This window comes from Drosophila navojoa, chromosome 3 (genome assembly GCF_054131105.1).
Source record: "Drosophila navojoa isolate 15081-1374.11 chromosome 3, UAZ_NAV_1.0, whole genome shotgun sequence".
In the NCBI taxonomy this organism is placed as follows: domain Eukaryota; kingdom Metazoa; phylum Arthropoda; class Insecta; order Diptera; family Drosophilidae; genus Drosophila; species Drosophila navojoa.
In genome coordinates, this window is record NC_142891.1 from 25,508,474 (window position 1) to 25,532,016 (window position 23,543).

The following is a 23,543-nucleotide window of genomic DNA, read 5'->3' on the forward strand; positions in this document are numbered from 1 at the left end:
AGAGCTCTATTTAGCATTCCCCTCTAAAGAGAAACAGTCACTACGTCTGTCTCGTTCGCACTGCCGGTGCTTTTGACAGCGCACCCTCTGCTCCAAGTACTTTCAGTTCGCAAACAGCTTTATTATCCCAGTTGACAAATTATTTGAAAGCTTTATTGTTGTTGGCAATCTTAAAGAGCAAACAATTCAATGGAACGCATGTATGTGTGTAACTTGACAAACACAGACACAACCATTTATTTAGACTGCGTGTTGTTTTTGCGCATTTCATTTGCTTTAATTCTCTTTATATGCTGAGCAGTAAGAGTAAATTGCTGATCAGCAGCTGTTTGAAATGCTCTCATGCTCTCATAAGTGTGCGTTAGCTCGCAGCTGTCTGATAAGCTGACGAGTACAGTGCTGCCAACTTTTTACCAGAATAAAAAGCTGTTTTTAGATGGAAGAAACAGAAAAAAAAGCTGAAAATTTTTACAAAAAAGCCTAAAAAAAAGCGGTTTTTATGGTTTGATTGTTTTTTTTTTTTTTTTTAATTTACAAGATTTTTAGCATGCTATCTAATTCTTCGCGACTAGCATCGGTTTCAGAATCGTACGACCTGTTAGTACCTATCATGCGAAGATAATTTGAAGGAACTTTGTATTCATAGCAGCATTTGCCCAGTCTTCGCAAACCATATCTGTGTGTTATATTAAATAAAAAAGTAATATATATATCGGTATCATCTTTTCACTCTCAATAAAATATTACCTTATGCTAAGAATACTGTTTATTGTGCTTAGGCTCATTGAGTTCCTTAACTTGGACTTTACTAAGTTAAGCTGGCTAAATACGCGTTCCACCTCCGCGTTGGACCATGGTAATGAAAACATTTGCAGGGCAACAGCTGCCAAGTCAAGGAATCGGCGGTTGCCGCCAGAATCCTTGTAATTGGAGACTTCATTCCAAAATTCGGAGCTGTCATTAACGTTTTCCCACTTAACTAGATTAATATCATAGTACTGCCGCTCAATGTCGGCTATTCTGTCTACTTGGAGGTGTTCCAACAATTCTGTAATTACTTTTTTTTTAGTTGACACAATTTTATCAACGGAAAAAACGTCAATGTTTTTTAAGATTTTAAAATTGTCGGGGAGACTGCAGATAAAATCAAAATTATTTAACGGTCGGTAGAAGAATCAGAAAAATTGGTTACCTCTGCTTTAGCTGCTTGATAAGTTCAATAACAAAAGAAGAGCAGCGAGCACGAATTTCTTGTTCGAGGCCTGCATCGATATTTAAAGACTTGATTTTCTTTTCAAAATCATACCCTTTGTACATATCGGATTCTACATGCTCTTTTCTTACAAGTGGCAACCGCGATGCTACATGTTTTCAGTATTAAAAAAAATCGAAGTATTAAAAAAAATCGAAAAAAGCCTAATTCATTTTCAAAAAAGCCAGAATTCCCGCTTCCCGCAATTCTTAAATATTTCCCGCAATTTGTCTTCGGAAAAAGCCAGATTTGACGGGAAAAAAGCTGAATTGGCAGCAGTGGACGAGTATGTGAACATACGTGTGTATATGTGAGTGAGCGGCATGCTGTCTTCATAGTTTTCGCTTTTAGTGTCGCAACCTCAGTTTCTCAGTTGCTAGCGGACCGCTGAACGATTAGCACGCGTTGTTTTGAATTAGAGTCGTGGTAAACGCCCTAGTTCTTCATACTTGAAATTAATTAAAAATATAATATAAACATAATGCTGCGTATTTTGAGGACTAGTGGACTGCTGCGTGCAGAATGCAAAAATTTGACTGCTGCTGCTGCCTACTCGGCTATGCCACAGCCACAAACAACTCCAGATGTGCTCTACACTGGCGTAAGTATAGTCTATGTATAAATTATATATTTTTGTTTGTGTACATAGCACGCTTTATGCCGTGATAAGACCAAGATAATGTGATTACATATGTTCTACATACAAACATTCCTATATATTCGCTTTCATACTTGAATAGATTGTAAGTAAAATTGCAAGTTTTTTCGCCGTTTGTTTTGCTTGACCTTGACAAAGCGCAGCTGCCCTTTTGTTTTCGCATTTGCGGCTTCTAGACCACAGACACAAACAAAATCTATGCAACAGCGAAAGGGAAGAGGCAAAAAAAGCAAGCGCACTCTTTAAATATATTGAGTTGAATTCTATAATTAATGCAAATTCCAGGCTTACATGCAGAAAACAGGCGTTCATATGTCGCATTAGATAAACATTTGCCTGCCTCTATGTACATACATACATACATATGTTTATTTAAGTGTGCGTGTGTATGTGACTTCTAAGCATAGGAAAATAACCAGAAAGAAACGCGAGGCACACATGCAAACCGGCGAATAGGCAGACGCAAGGCAAAGCAAACAAAAAATATATCTTGCTATTTACTGCCGGCTGTTGTTATTGTTGTTGCTTGCTGACGCTCTCGTTATATCACAGACGCCGCTCTCTTAACAGTTCACATTGACAGAGCAGCGACTTTTCTCTTTTATTCAATTCAGCTGCTTTGAATGCACTGTAGATATCTCTTTGAATTTTAAAGCTGCTACTGTGTGTGTTTTTATTTTAATAATAAGAGTAGCCGAACTTAATAAATTATATGACATACATATGAGTATACCAGTAAAAAATTCGGCTGGAGCTTGACCTTCGAATGCTCATATATCGAGCTACCTCCACAGGTCTGGTGTTTATTAATAAACTGATGTTAATATGTTTTTATACCAACACAAAATGCTACTGATAAGAGTCTTTTAACATGTTCATTGCGATTAATTGTGGACCTATCTATATTTATTTCACCTGTCAATTGAATCTGTAAGAGATTGATGTTATCGTTTAATTAATTCATATACAGAGTATATTAATGTGGAACAAATCGACGAAAACAAACAAATTACAAAATTTAAAAATATAAAATATAATAAATCAGCTATTAATTTTAATAAATAATAAATAAATTTAAAAATCTATAATTGGATTACGATTATATGTAGATTATGAAGATCTACAAAATTTAAGATTGGAAATAACATATATACAAATATATTTTATATATGTCTTAGACTACCCTCGTATATATTAATGTTTATATACATTTTAAATATATGTTTTCTTAGCCCTTTTATCACTAATCAGAAATTTTATCTCTATGCCAGGAAAGGAAAATATTATTTTTAGCTACTAGCCAATATTTCGGTTATACCACTAACTAGCTTATCTAGGGCTTCGCCTAGTCATCTGTCCCACACGTGTTGCCAAAGTATTTTTTTAGTCTGGCGGAAATTTTTTACGATATTTCACAATTTACCTCGTCATGCTGAGATTGATTAAAAACCTGAGAGACATTTGAATATATTTACGTAGACATGCATACATATATATTCAAATATATTTTATAGTCAGCATGATTCTCTGCCTGCCCAGCTGTGTAAACAGCATAGTTTTAATCGAAGCCAACTAATTAGAGAACAGCTCGATTACACCAGAGCAGTTAATTAATCTTATTGATTAGCTTCGTTCCGGCAATAATTGAGAAGCTTAACTCAAATTGTTTATCAAATTGTGTGTGTACAATGGGCTGGGTACATCAATCGCAAAGTGTGAAAGGTTTATTGTGGAAATAACGACTAGTAAATACACTATAAAGTTTTGCTGACTAATAGAACTTTTTCAAAGGAACATTAAAAGAAAATTATTATTTTTCTAAAGAATTTATAAAATCAATTTCACAAACTACTTAAAAAGTACGAATATCATACTCAACATACAGTATTCGTAAATCTATATCTCTATTTCAATTCATCCGTTCCAGCTCTTCATCAACAATGAGTGGCACAAGAGCAAGTCGGGCAAGACCTTTCCCACTATTAACCCAACCACCGAACAGACCATTGCCGAAATCCAAGCCGGTGGCAAGGAGGATATAGACATAGCCGTTAAAGCAGCACGTCAAGCATTCAAGTAAATATAATTTTTTAAATAGAATGAATAATTTCTCATGCTTATTTAATGTGTATTTAATTTTAAAGATTGGGTTCACCCTGGCGTCGCATGGATGCTTCGGATCGTGGTCGTTTGCTCTATCGCCTGGCGGATCTCATTGAGCGCGATCAGGTTTATTTGGCTGTAAGTTGTGGATATTAGAATCTGAAAATACACTGCTAATCCCAATCATAATCCTCTTTCTATCTAGAGTTTGGAAACCCTGGACAATGGCAAGCCCTATAGCATGTCCTACAATGTGGATTTGCCCACGGCCATTAAGAATCTGCGTTACTTTGCCGGCTGGGCGGACAAGAACCATGGCAAGACCATTCCCATGGACGGCGACTTCTTTACCTATACACGGCACGAGCCCGTGGGTGTGTGTGGTCAGATCATACCATGGAATTTCCCAATTCTAATGATGGCCTGGAAACTGGGTCCTGCTCTGGCCACCGGCAACACCATCATTCTGAAGCCTGCCGAACAAACCAGTCTGACGGCCCTCTACATTGCGCAGCTGATCAAGGAAGCTGGCTTCCCTGAGGGCGTGGTCAATGTGGTGCCTGGCTTTGGTGACGCTGGAGCCGCTTTGGCTAACCACAGCGATGTCGACAAGGTCGCCTTCACCGGCTCCACAGATGTGGGCAAGCTGATTCAGCTGGCGTCAGGCAATACGAATCTGAAGCGCGTCACCCTGGAATTGGGCGGCAAATCGCCCAACATTATTCTAGCCGACTCGGACCTGGACTATGCCGTCGAGACAGCTCATTTCGGTCTCTTCTTCAATATGGGTCAGTGCTGCTGTGCCGGCTCGCGCACCTTTGTCGAGGACAAGATCTACGATGAGTTTGTGGAGCGCAGCGCAGAGCGTGCCAAGAAACGCACCGTTGGCAATCCCTTCGACCTGAGCACCGAACAGGGACCGCAGGTCAACCAGGAGCAAATGGAAAAGATTTTGGGTCTGATCCAGACGGGCAAGCAGCAGGGCGCCAAGCTGGTTGCCGGCGGCAAACGCCCCGAAGGTCTGCCCGGCTACTTCGTCCAGCCCACGGTCTTTGCCGATGTCCAGGACAACATGACCATTGCACGCGAGGAGATCTTTGGCCCGGTGCAGCAGCTCATTCGCTTCAAGAAGCTCGACGAAGTGATCGAACGTGCCAACAACTCAGACTACGGCCTGGCTGCCGCTGTCTTCACCAAGGATCTGGACAAGGCTAACTACATTGTGGGCGGTCTGCGCGCCGGCACCGTCTGGGTGAACACCTACAATGCCCTGGCCGCCCAGGCGCCCTTCGGCGGCTACAAGATGTCCGGCCATGGTCGCGAGAACGGCGAGTATGCTCTCTCCAACTACACGGAAGTCAAGAGCGTCATTGTCAAGGTGCCGCAGAAGAACTCCTAAGCGCCGCAGCTCTGAATGCGAAATCCCATCTGCTCATTGGCAAATTGGAATTGGATTTTCTATTATAGCACGACGCTCACATTAACTCGTCAATGGCATTGCTGTGTATTTTCCAGTTGAATTAATTTTAGTGAACAACAAAACACTCTGAAATATATTTGAAATGATTTTTTACAAAATATTTGCCGTCTGCTCCTAATTTGGGGTTTGAAATTATAGAAATGGGAATTACTGGATTGTTTTTTTTTACTATTATTAAAAGCAGAAATACTTTAACCAAAAATTCAAGAACTATTTCTCAAGTCACCTGTTCATTCATAGAACCCAAAATGCTCTATCAACACAGGGTAGCAAAGGCTTACACGTTGTATATTTATTGTAATTTTGTATATGTTTATGTGTGTGTGTGTGTGTGTACTGCATTGTTTAGTTGTTTTTAGCCGCATAGCAGCCACACAACAACAGCAGGAGCAGCACCACAGCAGGAGTCGAAGTAGTGGCAGGAGTTGAGCGAGCATCCTTTCATCCTTTCCATGCTCTAAAGTTGTTGCATTTATATTGGACGGCAGCTGAGCGTGTCAAGTGCTTTGCGGTCACTGCAAAGTTGCAGCTTATTTTGTTTGCCTCGTTGTTGTTGCTGTTGTTGTTGTCGTAATTGAATCAAAGCGTTTGTTAGCAATTTATTCGGAAATTTGTCTTTTTCCCACTCAGTATATAAAGAAATACATGCATAAATATATATGTATACATAACATCAGTAAATTGCATTTTGCTCTGGGCTGGACCACAATTTATTCGCCATGGCAAAGTGCTTTTCGAGTCATTTGATTTATTTACAAGAGATAAGTTGCAGGTGCTCGAAAAGTTGACTGAATTTTAAGTGAGTTTTTCTTTGAAATATTATGTAACAAGCAAAAGGTATTAATTGAAAAAGAGATTTGCTCGAGCTCTCACTTGATTGTTTATTGTTTCTTCTTTAAGCTGAACAAATACACATAAATAAGGCTTACTAAGAAAAAATAAATAAATAAAAATACCCTGTGCATATTGCAGAGCAGCAAATAGAAATAAAATTGAATATATTTTGTAGGTCAGATATAAATCAGCTTAAATGCAGCCAGTGTTGCCAGTTTAGCTTATTTCAGGCTAGATCTAGCCTATTTCCAGGGGTCAGTCGTGGATTGTCCAACTGAGCATTAAAGATTTAAAGGAAATACCTAGAGGAACAGCTGACACCTCTGAATGGATCAGCTATGTTAACTAAAAAATTTTAATTATACATACATATTCTATATATAAATAGGAAGATAACCTTTTGTACCTTACATTTTTTCACTTAAGAGTACGGGACACGTTATCCTTTTCTACTTAAACATAATATTTTATACAATTTTATACAAATTGATTTATTATAAATTAACATAAGTACCGAGGGAAAACTTGCATAAGAGCCCCATTAAAAATGATCTTAACTTATTTATACTGTGTAAAATGATATTATTAATGTGTGAGTAAATGGAATCAACCATCCATTCATAAAGCTGAAAGGGTATTCGCTAGTCAAGTTTAGCAACTATTTTTTGCAATTTTTCTTTCCACTTCAGTTGGTTTTACGCCATTTGCACATTGGCAACCCTTAATACCCTGCCAATGAAAAATGCAATGCATATATATATGTATATATATTTTCAATAATCAAACATCCCAAATCTCCAACTGCTGCCGCCAGGGCACACATGTGGTATACGAAATTATTTCCATTGTATGCGCTTTTTTCCAAATTGATTTTCACAATGCCAATTTCATGCATATTCAAATATGAAACACACCGTCAAATATCTCCTACACAATGTATACTAAAAATTGTAAATGATTCCAAATGCAGGGTTGTATAAGAGGCGTAGCGTGGGCGTGGCAAAAGAGGAGCACAGGAGGCTTGGAGGAGCTGCCAAAAGCGCAGCCGTGCGCAATGAGCCGAATGCACAGGTACGACAGAGCGTTACGAATGGCCCAGGCCCAGCCAAAAAAGAAACAAGAAGATGAAGCGGACTCTGAAGCTCGAAACATAATTGAAAATCATTTTCCACAGAAAAAAATTGTAAGAAAAAAAAACAACAACGCTTAATGCGCACTAAATGTGTCAAATCCGTTGGCAAGGACAAAGTGGAAAAACACGACGACGGTGATTAAGTGCCTGACTAAAAGATACCCCCACTTTTCATTGTGTATATAAACTAAATGACCTTTTAACAGAACGACTTAGATAAGCGATGACCTTGTTTATGGCATTTAGAATTGATGAATTGGAATAGTTTTTACTCTAGTTTATAATAAATATTTGTATATTTTAAGACAGTGATTTATTAATATGTTGTAGCTGTGACCATAACTAAAGGATAGCAGTATATGATAATAAAATTGATTGAAATTAAAGTATGACAGTATATGGTAATAATTTTTCGTTAAAAATTAAATGTCTTGAAAATGAAATATAAAGCAACAACAATAATATATAAAGAAATATGTATATTTTTGAATAATATATTTAATAATAATATATTTAAATTAAGACAGTTTTATTATTATTATAAATAATATTACTTTACATTTTTTATTTATTTAATTATTTATTTTTAAAATAAATATTTTAAAATATATATCTTTTATATTTACTTATTATTTATGCTAAATAAAATTATACAAACATTTTGTACCTATATATATATATATATGTTAGGTCTAACTGTTTGTTATATATACTTTTCCATTTATTATAAATTTTTATTTTTGAATATATTTATTTATTTTATATAGAAATTTCTCGACGTGTTATGTTTTAAATAATTGCACACTATAAATACTTATTTGTTATAATCATCAAGTCATACACAGTAGCACATCATCAAAGTACCAATATACCTCTTTGCACTTTACCGCCAGAGCGAGTCAGCATAAAGCTCATGGCTAAAGCCGATTGAGCTCTGTACTATTTCAGTTGGGCAAACCATTACCGTATACTGACTACATTTAGGGCCAATTACAATTATGATGCCTATGGACCGCAACTATATTTTAGCATTTGGCACTTCATTAAAAGGCCAGCGGAACGTGGCGTGGCGACACGGCCAGCCAAAGGATGGTTGGGGGCAAAAAAACGCCAAGTTGGCCAATTTGCCGGCACATTTTTTCACTGTTTCTGCTGCCTTTTGGACTGACATTGAGTGCGGCTTTATCGCATTGTGTACACTCGATTACATTGTTATGGCTCTGCCAAAAGGTCTAAATGAGCCAATGGCGAGCACCTAACTTAGATGCGGCAACCTTGCGACAAGAAAAAATGGAATACATAGAGTTTTAGCTCTTCGCTATCATCAACAGCCACCACCTGCCTAGCCAAAGAAAAAGCTCAAGTAAATTGGTAAAGCGGGCAAAGCGGGTGTAACAAAATGCATAATACCCGTTCACAAAAGCTGCTTTAAACCAAGATTGCATAGCTACTTATTTTTATAACTATACAAATTAATATTATATTTTATTTTATTTTTATTTCTCAATTTTTAAAATATAACTTCCATTTCGAATAATTCTAAAAATACATTTCTCATTTATTTTGTATCATTATAAATGCCAGTGGTCCTGCGAAAACTTAAATTTAATTAAATTAGAGTCTTATTACAAATCAAATTCAGTATAATAGTATAGCAAAACTTGAACCTTCGCCTAAAACCTATCAACTCTCTTTTAGCTCCATGGAATAAACGTAAAAAAGAAAAATAGGGGCCAAATACCCTGACTTTGATCATTAGCCATCAAATAGCAAGGGACGCGCCGCACTGCGCTGCAGATAAAGAAGAACGCAAACACAAAGAGCACGAAGCGATAGCGGAGTGGAATAGCTTGTCTTAACAAAGGCTTAGACAGCCCAGCAGGAAACACCACCCACGGGGATTAGCTGTGTAAGTAAGGCAGATCAAGACATTTGCGCCATCATCCACAACTCTGACGTCTTAAGTCGCATCAACATTTTCTTCTTAATGCTTTTACTTCTACCTTTCTTTTTGCACACAAACATATATGTAAGTATACGTACATATATACATACATATACATACTAATAATACTTTACTCAAATTTTATGGGTTTTTTAAGAATTCATTTTAACATAGACTATATTTTGTAATTTCAAGTGAAATTTAAATTTAAATTGTATTAGAAGTAGCCATTGTAATTTTTAAGAGTTAAATTTTATATTTTAAAGAAAATGTTGGCCATTGGGGATAAGCACAATGGGAAAGTAAAATGTTCTAAAATATATATAATTTCAGCTTTCTTTCTTTCCTTGAAGCAGAAGAAAACTTAGTATTAGATTTTCTATACGTGGCTCAAGCTTTAGCTTTATTCTATTTTTCTTTTGTTATATTAATTAAAGATAGTAATAAACAATTTTCGAACATTTTTATTATTTTAATGTGATCTTTTTGTTTGCTTTCATAAAAGTAAATCAAATAATTATTTTATTTCTTCGTGTTCTGCTAGATTTTGCATGTTTTCATATATGTATCTTTACCATTAATGCAAAGAACAGGGAAAAAGGAATATTTAATTCAATAATGAATGACAAATTATTGCATTTTTGTCAACAGAAATACGATTTATTTGCGATTTGTTCTTTTTAATTTGTTGTTTGGGTTTTGCGTGTGTTTGGTTGACCTAAAAATGCGCCCAAAAATGCGGTTCAAGTGCGCATTAGTGTGTGTTTTAGGCACAAACACATACACAGAGATTCTTATACACACATATATACATATATACATATATTTACAAAATAAGTGCATCGCACTTAACCCAATATATATTTGAAGTGCCTATCAATGCGACTGAGGCAGCTCTGTGTCAGCATTGCCCGTTCGATTCTCTCCTCTGGCTAACAAGCCACAGCTGGGCATGTCGCTCAGCTCTAACCACAGCCAAATAGTTTACAGCTAATGCGCAATTTTCTAACCTCATTTTGATCGATTGAATCAAAAATTTATGTGATGCATGGCGCAAAAATTCCTAAAAAAAAAAAAAAAAAAAAAAAAATGGTAAACCAATAGATTGTTTATAACGGCGATATAATGATATATTAGAAAATAATACATTACTTTTGTATACAAATTACTTATAAATAAGTTAATTAATTATATGTGAGCCAATACAATTTAAATTTCAGCCATATATAACTAAAAAATATATGTATATTTAATAATATTTTATCTTTGCTAAATTTTTTATTGTTATTATATATTACCTGAATGTACAATAGTTATATAAAATAATGATACATTTACATATTTTCGTATGTTTTTCCACATATGTTCAACACCAAGTGAGAAATCAATCTACTCTGTTCGTTGCTTCGCTTTAGGGTATACAAATGCCACACAACGAGGTGGCACTAAGTAAGTGCTAGCTTGAGAAGTAGAAGGCGACGCGAAGCTGATGAATTTGGATGCCATTGGGAAATATAAACGCAAAATGCAGCAACTGCATCGCGTTTGAGTTTATTTTTTGCTTCGAACATCCGCACGTTGTTGTTGTTGCAGTTTTTTGCTGTCTTTGTAGATGTTTACACATGTCGCAAATGCACGCGCCATTTGACGGATGCGGATGCGGAAATGTGAACAAAGCGAAAGTGAAGGACGCATTGGCATAGAGAGCGTGTGGATGCGTTGCACAGAGCAGATATATGTGTGCAATACTATGGCAACGGCCTTTGTGGGTGGGAGTGATTGCGACAGCAATTGCTGGTGGCAGCGCTGCAGGCCGACAGACTAGACGCCCAGAACAGCCCTGCTGCTGTTGGGCTTGGCTCTTGGCTATTAACTAGGGCAAATATTTACATAGGCAGCCGCGCAGCACCAGACACTGGCAAACAGCAAACAACGCAAAAGCAAACACAAGACAAACAAATGCGGCGGCATGCAGTAGCATCAGCAATAGCAGCAACCAGGCAACGTGCAACAACAGAAACAACAAAACAAAAGCTGCAACTGTAGCAACGGCAGCAACATGACTCTATATGTGAAGCACTCAAGGCACACGTAGTATTAACCATCTTTTTGAATTCAGACACTTAGCAATATGAACAGGAGAGCGAGCAAGCTGAAGAGTAACCGACTGAAAGATATCCTATATTTTCATAAAAAAGGCATTATGGCAATGAGAAAATAACAAATAAGAATGCAATTATTATTATTGTTGTTTATAATTAAAGAATAATTTTTTTATAATTTTATTTTACATTGATTACATTTACTTATAGCTTATAAATTTTGTCATAATATTATAAAAATGCTTTTTCACAACACTCGAAAAACAGCTACAGTCGTGTCACCCCATTCCATGCGAACCATGGTTACAGGGTATCAGAAAAAATACACAACGTTGTATACAAGCTGCCAACAGGTAATAAACTTGACTGCACAGCAAATGAAATATGATGATGGGACCTAGTCTTGTATGGCAGCTGTTTCTTTCCTCCTCACATACTTATTTTTCCTCCTTTCCGTGTTTTCTTTTTTTTAATTTAGCTATTCTCTTTGATTTCCCCCCAAAGGAAAAAAATACGAGCGCCCAATATGCTCGTACGTACACATTATGAGATTATCCAAAGCTTTTTAGATAAGTACTGCAAGTATATTAATTTTTAACTGAAGTGCTGAAAAGCCAATTTCATTACTCTCAAAGAACTGAACTAAATTTGGCTGACTTTATTTTTAGTCTGCTTCGAGCTTGTACTTGAAATTGAAGTAAGTCTTTCTAGTTGTCAAATAAATGCTGAAAGTATTTACTTTTTTTTGCTTAAGAGTAGAGCTTAGTCAATTGACATTCAAATCGCTTGAATTTTGATTTGATAATATAATTATGATTTTATATATATAATATATCATGCACAAATTTAGTTTCTGATTAAATTTATTTGAATTTAATATATATGAAAAAATAGTAACGGTAGAATATTTTAGTATTTTATTAATTAACTAATAATAATAATAATAAATAATAAAAATATTTGTATATAAAATATATTCATATGTGTAAATTACAAAGGAAATAAAAAGACTCATTCGTTAAATTAATGTTTATAATAGTAAAAATAATATTAAAAAAGTGTTTTTTTTTTTTTAATTATTTTCTTAAATTTTAAAATACTTTTGGATATAAAATTATAGAAAATATAACATGTAAACAATTGTTTTTATATTTTTTTAAAGATTTTTTATATACAAAACAATGCTACAAAAATGAATTTCGGAGAGTGCATTTGTAATAAGATAAACAATATTTGTACAATATAATATACATAAACATAATTTAAAATTTTTAAAGTTGAATGAATATCCTGCACCCAACATAGCTTTTTCACTTTTATTTGCATGAAAATTTTTTCAGCTCAAATCTGAACCTACACTAATAAAGTGCTTGACAATTATAGCTGTCGTCTTCTGACACGTAAGCTTTATGTTCCAGTTGTTAGTCGAGCTGAGATTTCCCACATAAAGGCCCATTGAAATGCAAAGGAATACACACACATACTCAGGTATATGTACAAAAGAAACTTCCCATGCGGGAACCCTTTTTAATCAACTGCGCGAGCACCAACAAAAAATCATCAAATATAACAACAGACGGGCCAAAAAGTACATTTTTTAAGCCATTTTATTTGGCTGTTGGCATGGTTAAAAAACTGCCCTCAGCGCCTCCAGCCCCAAAAGATTCTGTGAAAATTTCTTCGGGGATTTTTTTTTTTTGGTCTTCTGTAAGCTTGTATATATATGTATATATGTGGGTGTGGGTGTTTTTTTGTTCTTTGCTTTACAAATTGTATTTCAACGGTTTTGCGCTTCATTAAAATTGCTGTTAAAATAACACACGCACAACGAACACCGAAGGGGGTTGGCCTGAAAGAACCGTGGGTGTGGCATATGGCATTGAGGCCCAACTTGGGGAATGTTGCGCTGTTCTTCTCTACTTGGCACAAGGCCGTTGGAGACATGGAGACATGTGAGTGCGCCAGCTGACAAGGCTTACAACATGATTTTGTGGCTGTGTATCCTTTGTTATTTGCCTTTGTGCGTGCAACAGCAACGAATATAAATAAAAGGAAACAACAACAACAAAATGGAAACATGGCCAAAACAACAACAGCCACGCCCGCTAGCAATCTACAAAAAAAAGCGAAAAACGAAAAAAAAAAAATTACCAACAATACGCCTGTTAACCCAAAGTATTGTATAACGGAAGCTGGCGCACGTATGTGTCCCTATATGCATTTATATATATAAACATTTTTTTTTAGTCTGCATCAAAAGAAAAAAGATATTTGAAAGCAACAGTTCCAGGCTCTTTTTTAAATCTAAAGTAATGCGCTTTCAAATTTAACATTCTAAACCTTTTTAATGTGTCTAGATTTTAAAGGCGTTGGGGAAAATTTTAACATTTAATGTAATGCTTATACTTTTACATTTACATTTAATGTAATGCTTATACCTTCTTATAATTTAAATTACAAGAAACAAATTTTGAAAAATTTTATTATATATGATATGTTATTTCAGATTAATTCAAAATATATTAAGTGGACATTTTTTTTACATATTTCATATGGTACGTCCTTTATTTCTATATTTCAAAAAGTACAAATAAATATTTATTTTTATTTATTTTTATTTTATTCCAGTAATTAGTCACACATTTTTGTATAAATGTAAAAGCATATTTATTTAATAGTTTTATTTTCATATATTTTTTGTAATTACCTTTCTTTTGAAAATTTTATTTTAATTATAGAGCTTTATTCATTTCTTTTAATTTTCATAATATACATACAAAAAATAAATAATAATAAATAAAATAAAACAAATAAATTCATTGAAGTGAACTTTAGCAGATGCCCCAGAAAAAGTCAACCGACTATTCGGACAGTTAAAGAGTTTTCTATGCCAAAGGATATTAAAGGACTTTATTTGTTGTGAGACCCTTTTTTCTCGTATTTACTGGCAAACTTGCTTTTCTCTTTTTCAATTTCCACCACAAATATTTTATCATAGACCCTAAATTCATCTATGTGTGCATACTCCCCGCAGGACTTTTGGACATTTAAGGAATCTCTGGATGGACTGACAACTGGCCGGAAAATACGCAACGGAAATTCGAAAGGAAAGTGTATTAAATAACAAGAAGTTAATGAAGCGTAGTGCCAAACACATTGACAGCCCCACGAGAGGGCTAGGGACGGGCAGAGGCCGAGTAGCCAGCCCATTGTGAACAGTTAGAACGCTAAAAAGGAAACCACAATAAACCAAAGCCATAGGAGGGAATAAAAAACAATTCAAGTAGCAGCCAAGTTATTTATTACTCATATTCGCGCCTACACTTTGCTTTTGTTTCATTTTAAAATACCCTGTAACTAAGCTGGCTTGAAGTGCTCCGGTATAGGGAATTTCTATTACTTCAATTTTTTTTTATAACTGGTAAAAATAGGGAATTAGAAGTTCTTATAATGACTTGCAGAACTTATTAGGAATCCTAATAAAAATTTTAATATTTAATATTACACTTAAATTATAATTTGTTCAATTATTACGGGGTATTCAGCTAGTCCATCAACATGCTGTTCATTATGTTAGCTCCTTTCTATTGTTAAAGTTCTGTAGAATAAAATGCGCAGCTGTTGTTTTTAAATTGTGCCCCTTGTTGCCTGCGGTTTTGTCAGCTCGCTGGGACTGTTCCTGTTACCGAGCCGTCCTGTACCGTGCCTCCTCCTAATAGAGAACATCTTTGTTGTTGCAATTGTTGCTGTTGTTGGCTTTTGGGCATTGTCTTTGGAGCCATTGTCTCTGACACTTGGCTCTAAGCGACTGCTTCAGCGCTTAAAATGCCACGAATTTCCTATGTCTTCGTACTTGATTTTTTTCTCTTTCTTGCAGTAGCGTTTTTTTTTTTTTACCGCAAGATCCTTGTCAGCAATTTTACTCGCCGTTTTGTTTGGCGAACAAAACTTGATAGGGTAATTGGAGTAAGTGAATTATGTGAGTCAGTTGGTTAAACATCAAATATAAAAATAAAATATGCTTGAAAAATAATCTGATTTGAGAAAATGTATTATTATTAAATTTTTTTTTACATTGGTTTCAATTATAAAATTATAAAAATATTATATATATAGTTAAAATAAATAACTATAAATGTAATAAAAATTTTATATATATTAATATCTGTAATAAATTCTATGATATAATTAAATATGTCGAGTTTGCAGTTTTTTAAATCTATCTGAACAAAATGAAAATAAACCAAATATATATATAAATTATTTCATTTTAATTTTAAATTTTAAAATTGTATTAATTATTTGATATTAACTTTTAACTAATATTTAAACAAATGCAATTATAAAATGTTTTTTAATGATGTCAATAAAGAGTGGCCTCAATTAATTTAATTTCAATTATTAAAAAATATTTTTTACTTACTCATATTTAATTAACATGAATAAAAAGTGAGCTTAATCAATAAGAAATGAAATGTAAGTAAATCTTATATATATAAATTCATATAAAATATATATAAAAAATAAATTTTTATGGTAAACTGTAAATTTTACATGAAATAAAAAACCCACAACATTTTCATTAATTGCACAACAAAATGAGATGCAATTTAAGTTTAAATAAATATAACAAGAAATGACTATAAAGCGAATCGAACAAGAATTTAAAATATGCAAATTAAATTGATGAATGAGATAAAAAGTGTAAAAAGTATTTAGTAAAGTTCTATACAAATCGAATTTAATTGCGCAACTAGGCTTTAAATTGAATTCGAATTGAATTCATATAGTAAATCAACACATGCATAAACATACATATATATACATATATATGCGTGTGTACATATTCTATATATATATTTTTAAGGCTATAGACAACTGTGGTCGCCCACTTTGTGCTGTTCGTGTATGCTCCCTCTTTTATTTATTGACTGTTAAACTTTTCATTAGCCATTTCGTTTAATTCGCACACAATATCAAAGATTCAAAGGCAAAGCCAAGACTGGCAGCAACGCCAGCATCGGCAGAGGCAGCACAGACGCTAGAAAAGCAAAGGCCAACGGAAACCAAAAAGAAAAACAACAACAGCAACAACAAACATAGCAATGGCGAAAACGAATGGCACAGCACAGTCAACAACAACAACAACAACAACAGCAGCAACTAACGGCACTAAGTATAATGTATTTGTGTTGAAAGCAACCACAGCAGAAACTTTATTGCCTGCATGAGTGAGTGTGTCTGTGTGTGTGTATGTCTGCATGTGTGTGTGTGTGCGTGTGGGTATGTCTGCTGTATCACAGATACAATCAGAGCGCAATTGTCTGCGTTGATGAGCGAAGCAATGGAGCGCCCATCATGTATGCCATTTCAACCTTCTACCAACAGCCACCTCAGACCCTCCCGTTCCCGCTCCCACTCCAGTGCACGCCCACAAAGCAACCGCCCATTGACTGTGCGCTTTTTTTTATGACAAAGAGAGCATCACGTAATCACAATGATAAGAATCACGCATCCCAACACAGAGACTTACTGACAGCCACATTGCGAATGACAAAAACCAGAAATAATTTTTGTTCGGCAAAAGAAAAAAAGGAAAAGAATTATTTTCGTATAATGATTAAGTGAAAGTTTGCAGACAAACGAGAGAATAAAAAATAAAATAAAAAGAGATGATTAAATACGCCTTTACTGTCCACAGCAAAGCGATTAAGTGCTCTGAACTGAAGGTAAATAAGTAAAATGAAGCTTTAAATAAAAATATAAATTAAAATAAATAAATGCTTTTTTATTAATAGCCATTATGAATAATTAAAAGGAAAGGCCTTCGGCTTGAAATAAATATATATTAATATATATAGATTAGGCAAAGGACAACAGAGTCCTGAAGGTACAAGGAATATATATATTTTTAAATATATTATTATGCTGATTTAAAAAAGAAACACCAGTTAAATAAAATATTGTCTTGGCAAAATATATGTTTTCTTGATTTTTAATATTCAAAATAATATTTTATGTTTCTTTTAATTTTTTTTGTGTTTATAAAATATATTTTTTAATAAAGAAAAAATGGTTTAACAAATTTTTTGCTATTGAGTAGATTAAGAAAATGTTATAATAGGAACAAAAATATTCTTCAACTATATTTTTAGTACCTCTGACTGTACATATATATTTAGAGAAGTATTAAAACTAAATCAAGTTCTATTAGGATTGTGATTTATATGTAACTAACCAAGCTCGTAAATAGCTGGTACCCGTTTTATTCCTTACACTCGACTCATGAAATGACAGAGCAAAATCATATTCAATCACTCTAGCACAGAACAAGAACCCTTCGGTTCGGTTGAGCGCTTTGAGTTGATCACGAACACCGTTTAGGGTGCAGTACTATTGAGATTCTCACAATGACACATAGCAAAGAGTCTTCACATTCTCATACATACACACACTCACTACGCTATCGATGTGTTTAACGGACAAAAAATACATACCAATATCACAACCAAACGGTCGGCGAAAGAGCAAAGCGACTTCCCACTAGAGAAAACGATTGATAACTGATCACTAACAAACTTGGAGAATCGAAAAAATCGCTATCTCTCTGACTTTTTTCTCAGAGTGTAAGTAACGGGCTTTTACTTGTAGACATAGACAAATGGTCTAACTATTTTCATAATATTTCGTTTTTACATAATTTCTAAATTTATAGATGACATAAAACCATTTTTGTTATTAACCAGCTGAGCACTTACGCATGTCCCTGGTAGTTCAAATTGTCTTGCAATAGGCCACACTGGATAGAGATGTGATAAACCACCCTCTTGTGAATTAGTATGTAGAGTGAGAAGATAATAAAGTAGAGCGCTGTGCAGTTTTTAGTTTAAAATGAAAAAGCTGCCAAGATAGTGATAGCCGTTTATATTCGAGTTTCGACCAGAGGAAAAGTAAGTCAAAAATTCACAACGAGTAGGTATACTATTTTCATAAGAGCATGATAAACTACACACACACACACACAGTCTCACAGTCACATCAGTTGTGACTGCCCTTGCCTTCAGGTTAAAGCGAAAACTTTTATTCAATGTGAAACTTTAACAAATAGCAAACAATATTTAGCGAAAAATATACACACAGAAGGACTAGCTCGGCCATGTAACTGAGTTGCTTTGTACACGTATGTGTGTGTGTGTACTTGTGTTTGTGCTAAAAACATCTGCGATGTGACAGCATGATGCCATGCAGCTCAGGCAAAAGAGCCGGGCAGCTCTGACCCGCATAAGTATGCTACAAAAAGCATGCGGCTCACCTCCTACCCTCATATCACGGTGTAACAGCCAGAAGTCCCAGACACGTATACACACTCATACACACACACACGCACTCACTACACTAACACAAATAGATTCTCTCCCTATGCAGTCGCAAAGTTGTGCACAATGCTTGAACAAACATTCGAGTAGTGTGACATATACATATTGCAGCACTTACCCCCCCTACTCATACATTGAGTACTTAGTACTTCCCAGCATGTTCCACTTGGGCCGGAAAAAAGAAACGCAACGTGAAACGATTTTCATGTGTAAATCAATATTGCAATAAAAAAAAAGCATTCCATATTTATATATATGTATATATTATATATAAAGCTGGGTTGAGTTAAGACGTTTTGTGATGAAGCCTAAGCTAAAGCATTTTTGCTAAAGCATAGATGAAGCAGTTGAAGACTCGTGCGAAACTTTAGAAGATAAAATTTTATGCTCTGTTTGTGCTAGTGAAGAAGCGAGTATGTTGTTCATATTATTATACTGGATTATCTTCATCTGTGTATGTAGTATGAATGTATATTTATAATCATATTTTTATTGGAGCAATATACTGAATGTAGGATAAGTCAATTTTTATGATGCGAATATTGATTATTGATATTGATGATAGTTATATTATAGGCCCCTAGGCCTTTTATATCAAAGTAAAATGTGTAGAAATACAACTTGTATATATGAACAATTTTATTTATTTTTTTTTTTTTAATTTTATTTCCTAGTTCTGGGTTTTTTATATATTAAAATAATTGTATCATATTTTATAGTCTCGAATATCAACAACAATTTATTCAGTATTATATTGAAAGAAGACTTAACCTTAAATGCATATATTATAAAAATAAATATGATTGTAAATTCTACATATGTAGGTATATTTTAGCTCTACCAGAACGAAAATCCGATTTACATATTTCAGTTAATTTTTTGTAGCGATTTGTGGTTTGTCGTTTTCTCAAATGAATAAAAATACAATATATGCAAATATACGCAAAATCAATGTAGTTCATTTTACAATGCGGTTGGCAGAAAAAACATGCACCAAGTGACATGTTTATTGGTCGCAATAAAAATTAATATGCATTACTTAACCGCATTGCGAAAATTACCAAATAAAAATTGCAGCTGTTTAATCTATTCCGCCCTCTCTCTCTTTCTGTCTTTTTGAAGTCTCCAAATATATTATGTAATTTCGAATTAAATATAGATTATAATTTTATAGTTTTTTTTTTTTTAGCTGCAAAAATTTTGTTCCCCACAATTTTAAGTAATAAATGACAATAAGAATATGTTTTAAAAACATATTTTGATGGATCTAAATAGATTTCAAATATTATGGAAGCATTTCTTAAAATATGATGAGAAATATCATTTTAACCTAAAGTGCACTCACCTAATTCCGCCCACATTCAATATGATCCGATTTTCGCCATCCATGTTGCATGCAACAGTTGTGGTAACAGCAGCCGCATGCCCAAAATTATAAACACTTTTAAGGAGTTGAAGTCACAAATCCAATCATTTAACGCTCACATATGAAACACATTGTTGAATTAATGTTAATTTGTTATTAATTAATATTTTTTATTTTTATTTTATTTTTATAATTATATTTAATTCAAAAACACAAACGCGAAATGCCTTTTAATTAGAGTTAAGTCCCTTAAAGCCCGCTGGCTGCATCTGTTTCACGTCCTTTTGGTTTGTTTTGCATGTCCTTTGACTGCAAAAAAGAGAGAGAATAAATGTGAAATGCTGCATTAGTTGGGGCTCTTTTTTCTCCATTTTTGTAAAGTGATGCGCAAACCCCAAATTGGGGTTTGCCTAGAGTGATACGCGTGTGTGTGTGTGTGTGCTTAGAGATATGAGTGCAATGCATAAAATATGTGGGTCAAGAGCTCTTTCCATACTCTAGCAAAGGACATTATCATTTATGTGCTTAAATTGTGAAGCTCAGCGTAAAATGGTGCTATGTCAACGATAAAAAACAGTTCAAAAATTAATATGATATAAAATTAGGCTTTAGTAAATATTGTATGATAAACTGAATAATTGGGCATTTAAAATGAATCTGTTTTCATCATGTATCACCTTTGACTAAGTACAAATTTTCTATATTTGGAATATATACAAAGCATTATCACAGAATTTAATAAAATGACTCGAACTTTCAAGTGCGATGGTTTGCGTAGACTTTCTATATGTTGCAAATATTCATAGCATACTTTTTGGATCTTCAAGAATAAGTGATAAACTAAAACAGCTTATGTTCTCAATGAGAAACTAATGCTTCTACTAAATATAAAACTATATGCCAGTAAGGGAATTTAAGCTTCGGCATACTGAAATAAATGTTCTTCCCTTCATTCCTATATGAATATAAATTGTATAATGCACATATTTTTTCCTTTACTCGCAATTCTTTTAAGTCCATGAAAGTTGTCTTATTTATGTATTTATTTTTTTTAATAGTTATGAAATTATATAAAAAAGTAAATACAGCTTAAACTTGTAATTTTATTGTACACAAATTATATCAAATATAAAAGATGTATTTGTACCATTTTTTTGCTTGAATATCAAATAAAAATAAAAATGAAAAAAAAAAGTTAATTTAAAGAAAATTTAAGAGATATCGAATTCTTATAATACAAATGCAAATACTACCAAACATTTTTATATTTTACACATTTAGTTTAGTATATAAAATGTCAATTTCAACACTCGTGCTCCGCAATTCATATTTAAATTCGTTTTGAAAATTCAATCCATGTCGAGGTCTATCAAGGTCTTTGGGGGCCACAGCTTTGGCAAGAACTGTCCCGAGCCGCGTTTGAGATGTCATAGATTCAATAAACGGCAAAGTAAAGTCACATAAACGACTTCGGCTTCGGCATCGCCTTCGACTTCCACATCGACATTCCATTAATTTAATATATACAAGAAGGCATTGTCAGTATCAAATGCCAAATAATGTGAGAGACACCACAGATATGTAAATATGACAGCTGCTTCGACAGCTACGTCCCATGTTCTTTGGCCTGAATTTAAAAGAAATTCCACAGGCAGCCCACATTAAACATGAGCGAATGTTTATTGCTTGCAGAGAAGTTGGGGGTCGTTAGGGGCCGTAGGGGACTGTATTTGGAAGAGCGAGGCGGAGGGCGGCAAAAACTTTTGTTGTCTTAGATTGCGCTGATTGATAGTCTGTGAAACATGAGCAAAACTTGTGGTACAAATAAATGGCAGTCATCCATAGATGCAAAGCTGACAAATGGTTCTTTGAAAGACAAAGAGAAAAACGCTTTGCACTTTCTATTGTGAAAGTTTTAGATTTTCGCGTAATTTGCAATAATAAATAGTTCCCAAAGAAATAATTTATATCTTTTGATTGTGATGATGAATTATATTCAAATTTATCTTCGAGAGTTTTTGTGTTTGAAAAAAAGTTGAATATAGGTATGAAAAAAGAGAGCAAGGGAAATATTTAGATCGACTAAGAAAGAGAGATGTAGACAGACACTAAAAATGAGAAACGGTAGAGCGGGACTGATACATAGTGTAAAAGCCAGCGTGAACAGAGAGAGAGAGATATAGAACTGAAGACCAAAGCGAAAGAAAAAGAAAAACGATAAGAGACAAGAGCACACCGCAAAGAGAGAAATATTTATCCTTGAGCAGAGCAGACCGAGAGAGAGAGAACATGAGAGGTAATATAGAGAAGCCTAGTCGGAGTAAATGATAGAAGATAAAGATAATAGAGGGAAACACAAACAGAATGATAGAGAAGGGCCAAAATACATGGAGAAGTAGTTGCTGTAAAAAGTGAAAAAGCTACTGCAATTTGTGCTTAAACCTGATAAATTGCAGCTCCCAGCATCACTTTTGCCGCATGACAATAAAATTGCCTAAGCACGAGGTCAATCTGGATGGAAATTACAAAACCAAGAGAATTAATTTCAAAGAAATTGCTCAAGTAAAAAAAAAAAAAATATAAAAGATAGTACAAGAAAAATGCCTCGCTGGGGGAAATGTCTTTCAACGAAGGAGCACACACATACATATACATATATAAAGATATAAGTATGTATACAATCAGGAGAGTATATATCACGTCGATGAGGCATTTTATGGCCAACAGTCGAATGGGCATCGTTGCCACTTGCAGAGCATTTAACGATGAACATTTTTGGCTGGTAACTTTTATTCGCTTCATTTTTATTTTTTGTCAACCACTTTGCTTGGTATGCAAATTTTTTACTTGGCCGCACTTGTGCACATTCCGGTAATAACATTCAAGCCGACTTGGGCGACCCACTGGCCATGTGCTCGATGTCAAAATAACAAAATGCTGGTTAAGTGCGATGCACAGCGAACAAAGTCTGGGGAAAAGGCCATTCAGCTGCTGATGGTTAATCAACTCGCAAGGAGTGGACCACTCACTGGCCATATATCTGACTAGACAGACTATCTGAATATATAAACGAGTGGCGTAGTACGAGTACGCGCACAAGTAATCGAATCTACACAGCACCAGCTGCAGCTGGACCAGAAGCTGGAGCTGATGCTGATGCTCCCATGGCATCGCTTCAAGTGCGTCATCAATCTCTGCTGCGTAGGAAATTTTCATTCATTGACTTGAGAAGAGTCTGGGCAGACGACAGACGTACGACGTAGAGGAGAGTGCGGGTGGAACTGTGCTTGAGTGC

The 23,543-nt window shown here is 34.5% G+C and overlaps 3 protein-coding genes across 5 annotated transcripts in view; 2 read left to right on the top strand and 1 right to left on the bottom strand.

The window, feature by feature from the left end:
• Positions 1–20,345, bottom strand: part of Shawl (Shaw-like) — a 41,510-nt gene extending 21,165 nt beyond the window's left edge. For all 3 annotated transcript variants that reach the window (XM_089257460.1, XM_030386657.2, XM_089257459.1), the window contains exon 1: positions 20,228–20,345. In XM_089257460.1, coding sequence (XP_089113586.1) covers positions 20,228–20,271 — 44 coding nt within the window. In that variant the 5' untranslated portion in view covers positions 20,272–20,345. The remainder of the gene's footprint in view (positions 1–20,227) is intronic.
• The window catches only part of kuz (zinc-dependent metalloprotease kuz), a 274,041-nt gene that overhangs the window by 45,722 nt on the left and 204,776 nt on the right, over positions 1–23,543 (top strand). The gene's annotated exons all lie outside the window — the stretch shown is intronic.
• On the top strand, positions 1,619–5,591 carry Aldh (Aldehyde dehydrogenase). Its single transcript, XM_030386661.2, has 4 exons — positions 1,619–1,853; positions 3,838–3,986; positions 4,055–4,151; positions 4,219–5,591. The coding sequence occupies exons 1-4, from the start codon at positions 1,734–1,736 to the stop codon at positions 5,410–5,412; spliced, it is 1,560 nt and encodes a 519-aa protein (XP_030242521.1). The 5' UTR covers positions 1,619–1,733; the 3' UTR covers positions 5,413–5,591.

Coding starts and splice junctions, on each gene's coding strand:
- Aldh (XM_030386661.2), top strand. CDS start 1,734: ATGCTGCGTATTTTGAGGACTAGTGGACTGCTGCGTGCAGAATGCAAA. Junction 1,854..3,837: donor CAGATGTGCTCTACACTGGC/GTAAGTATAGTC, acceptor CATCCGTTCCAG/CTCTTCATCAACAATGAGTG. Junction 3,987..4,054: donor GCAGCACGTCAAGCATTCAA/GTAAATATAATT, acceptor TTAATTTTAAAG/ATTGGGTTCACCCTGGCGTC.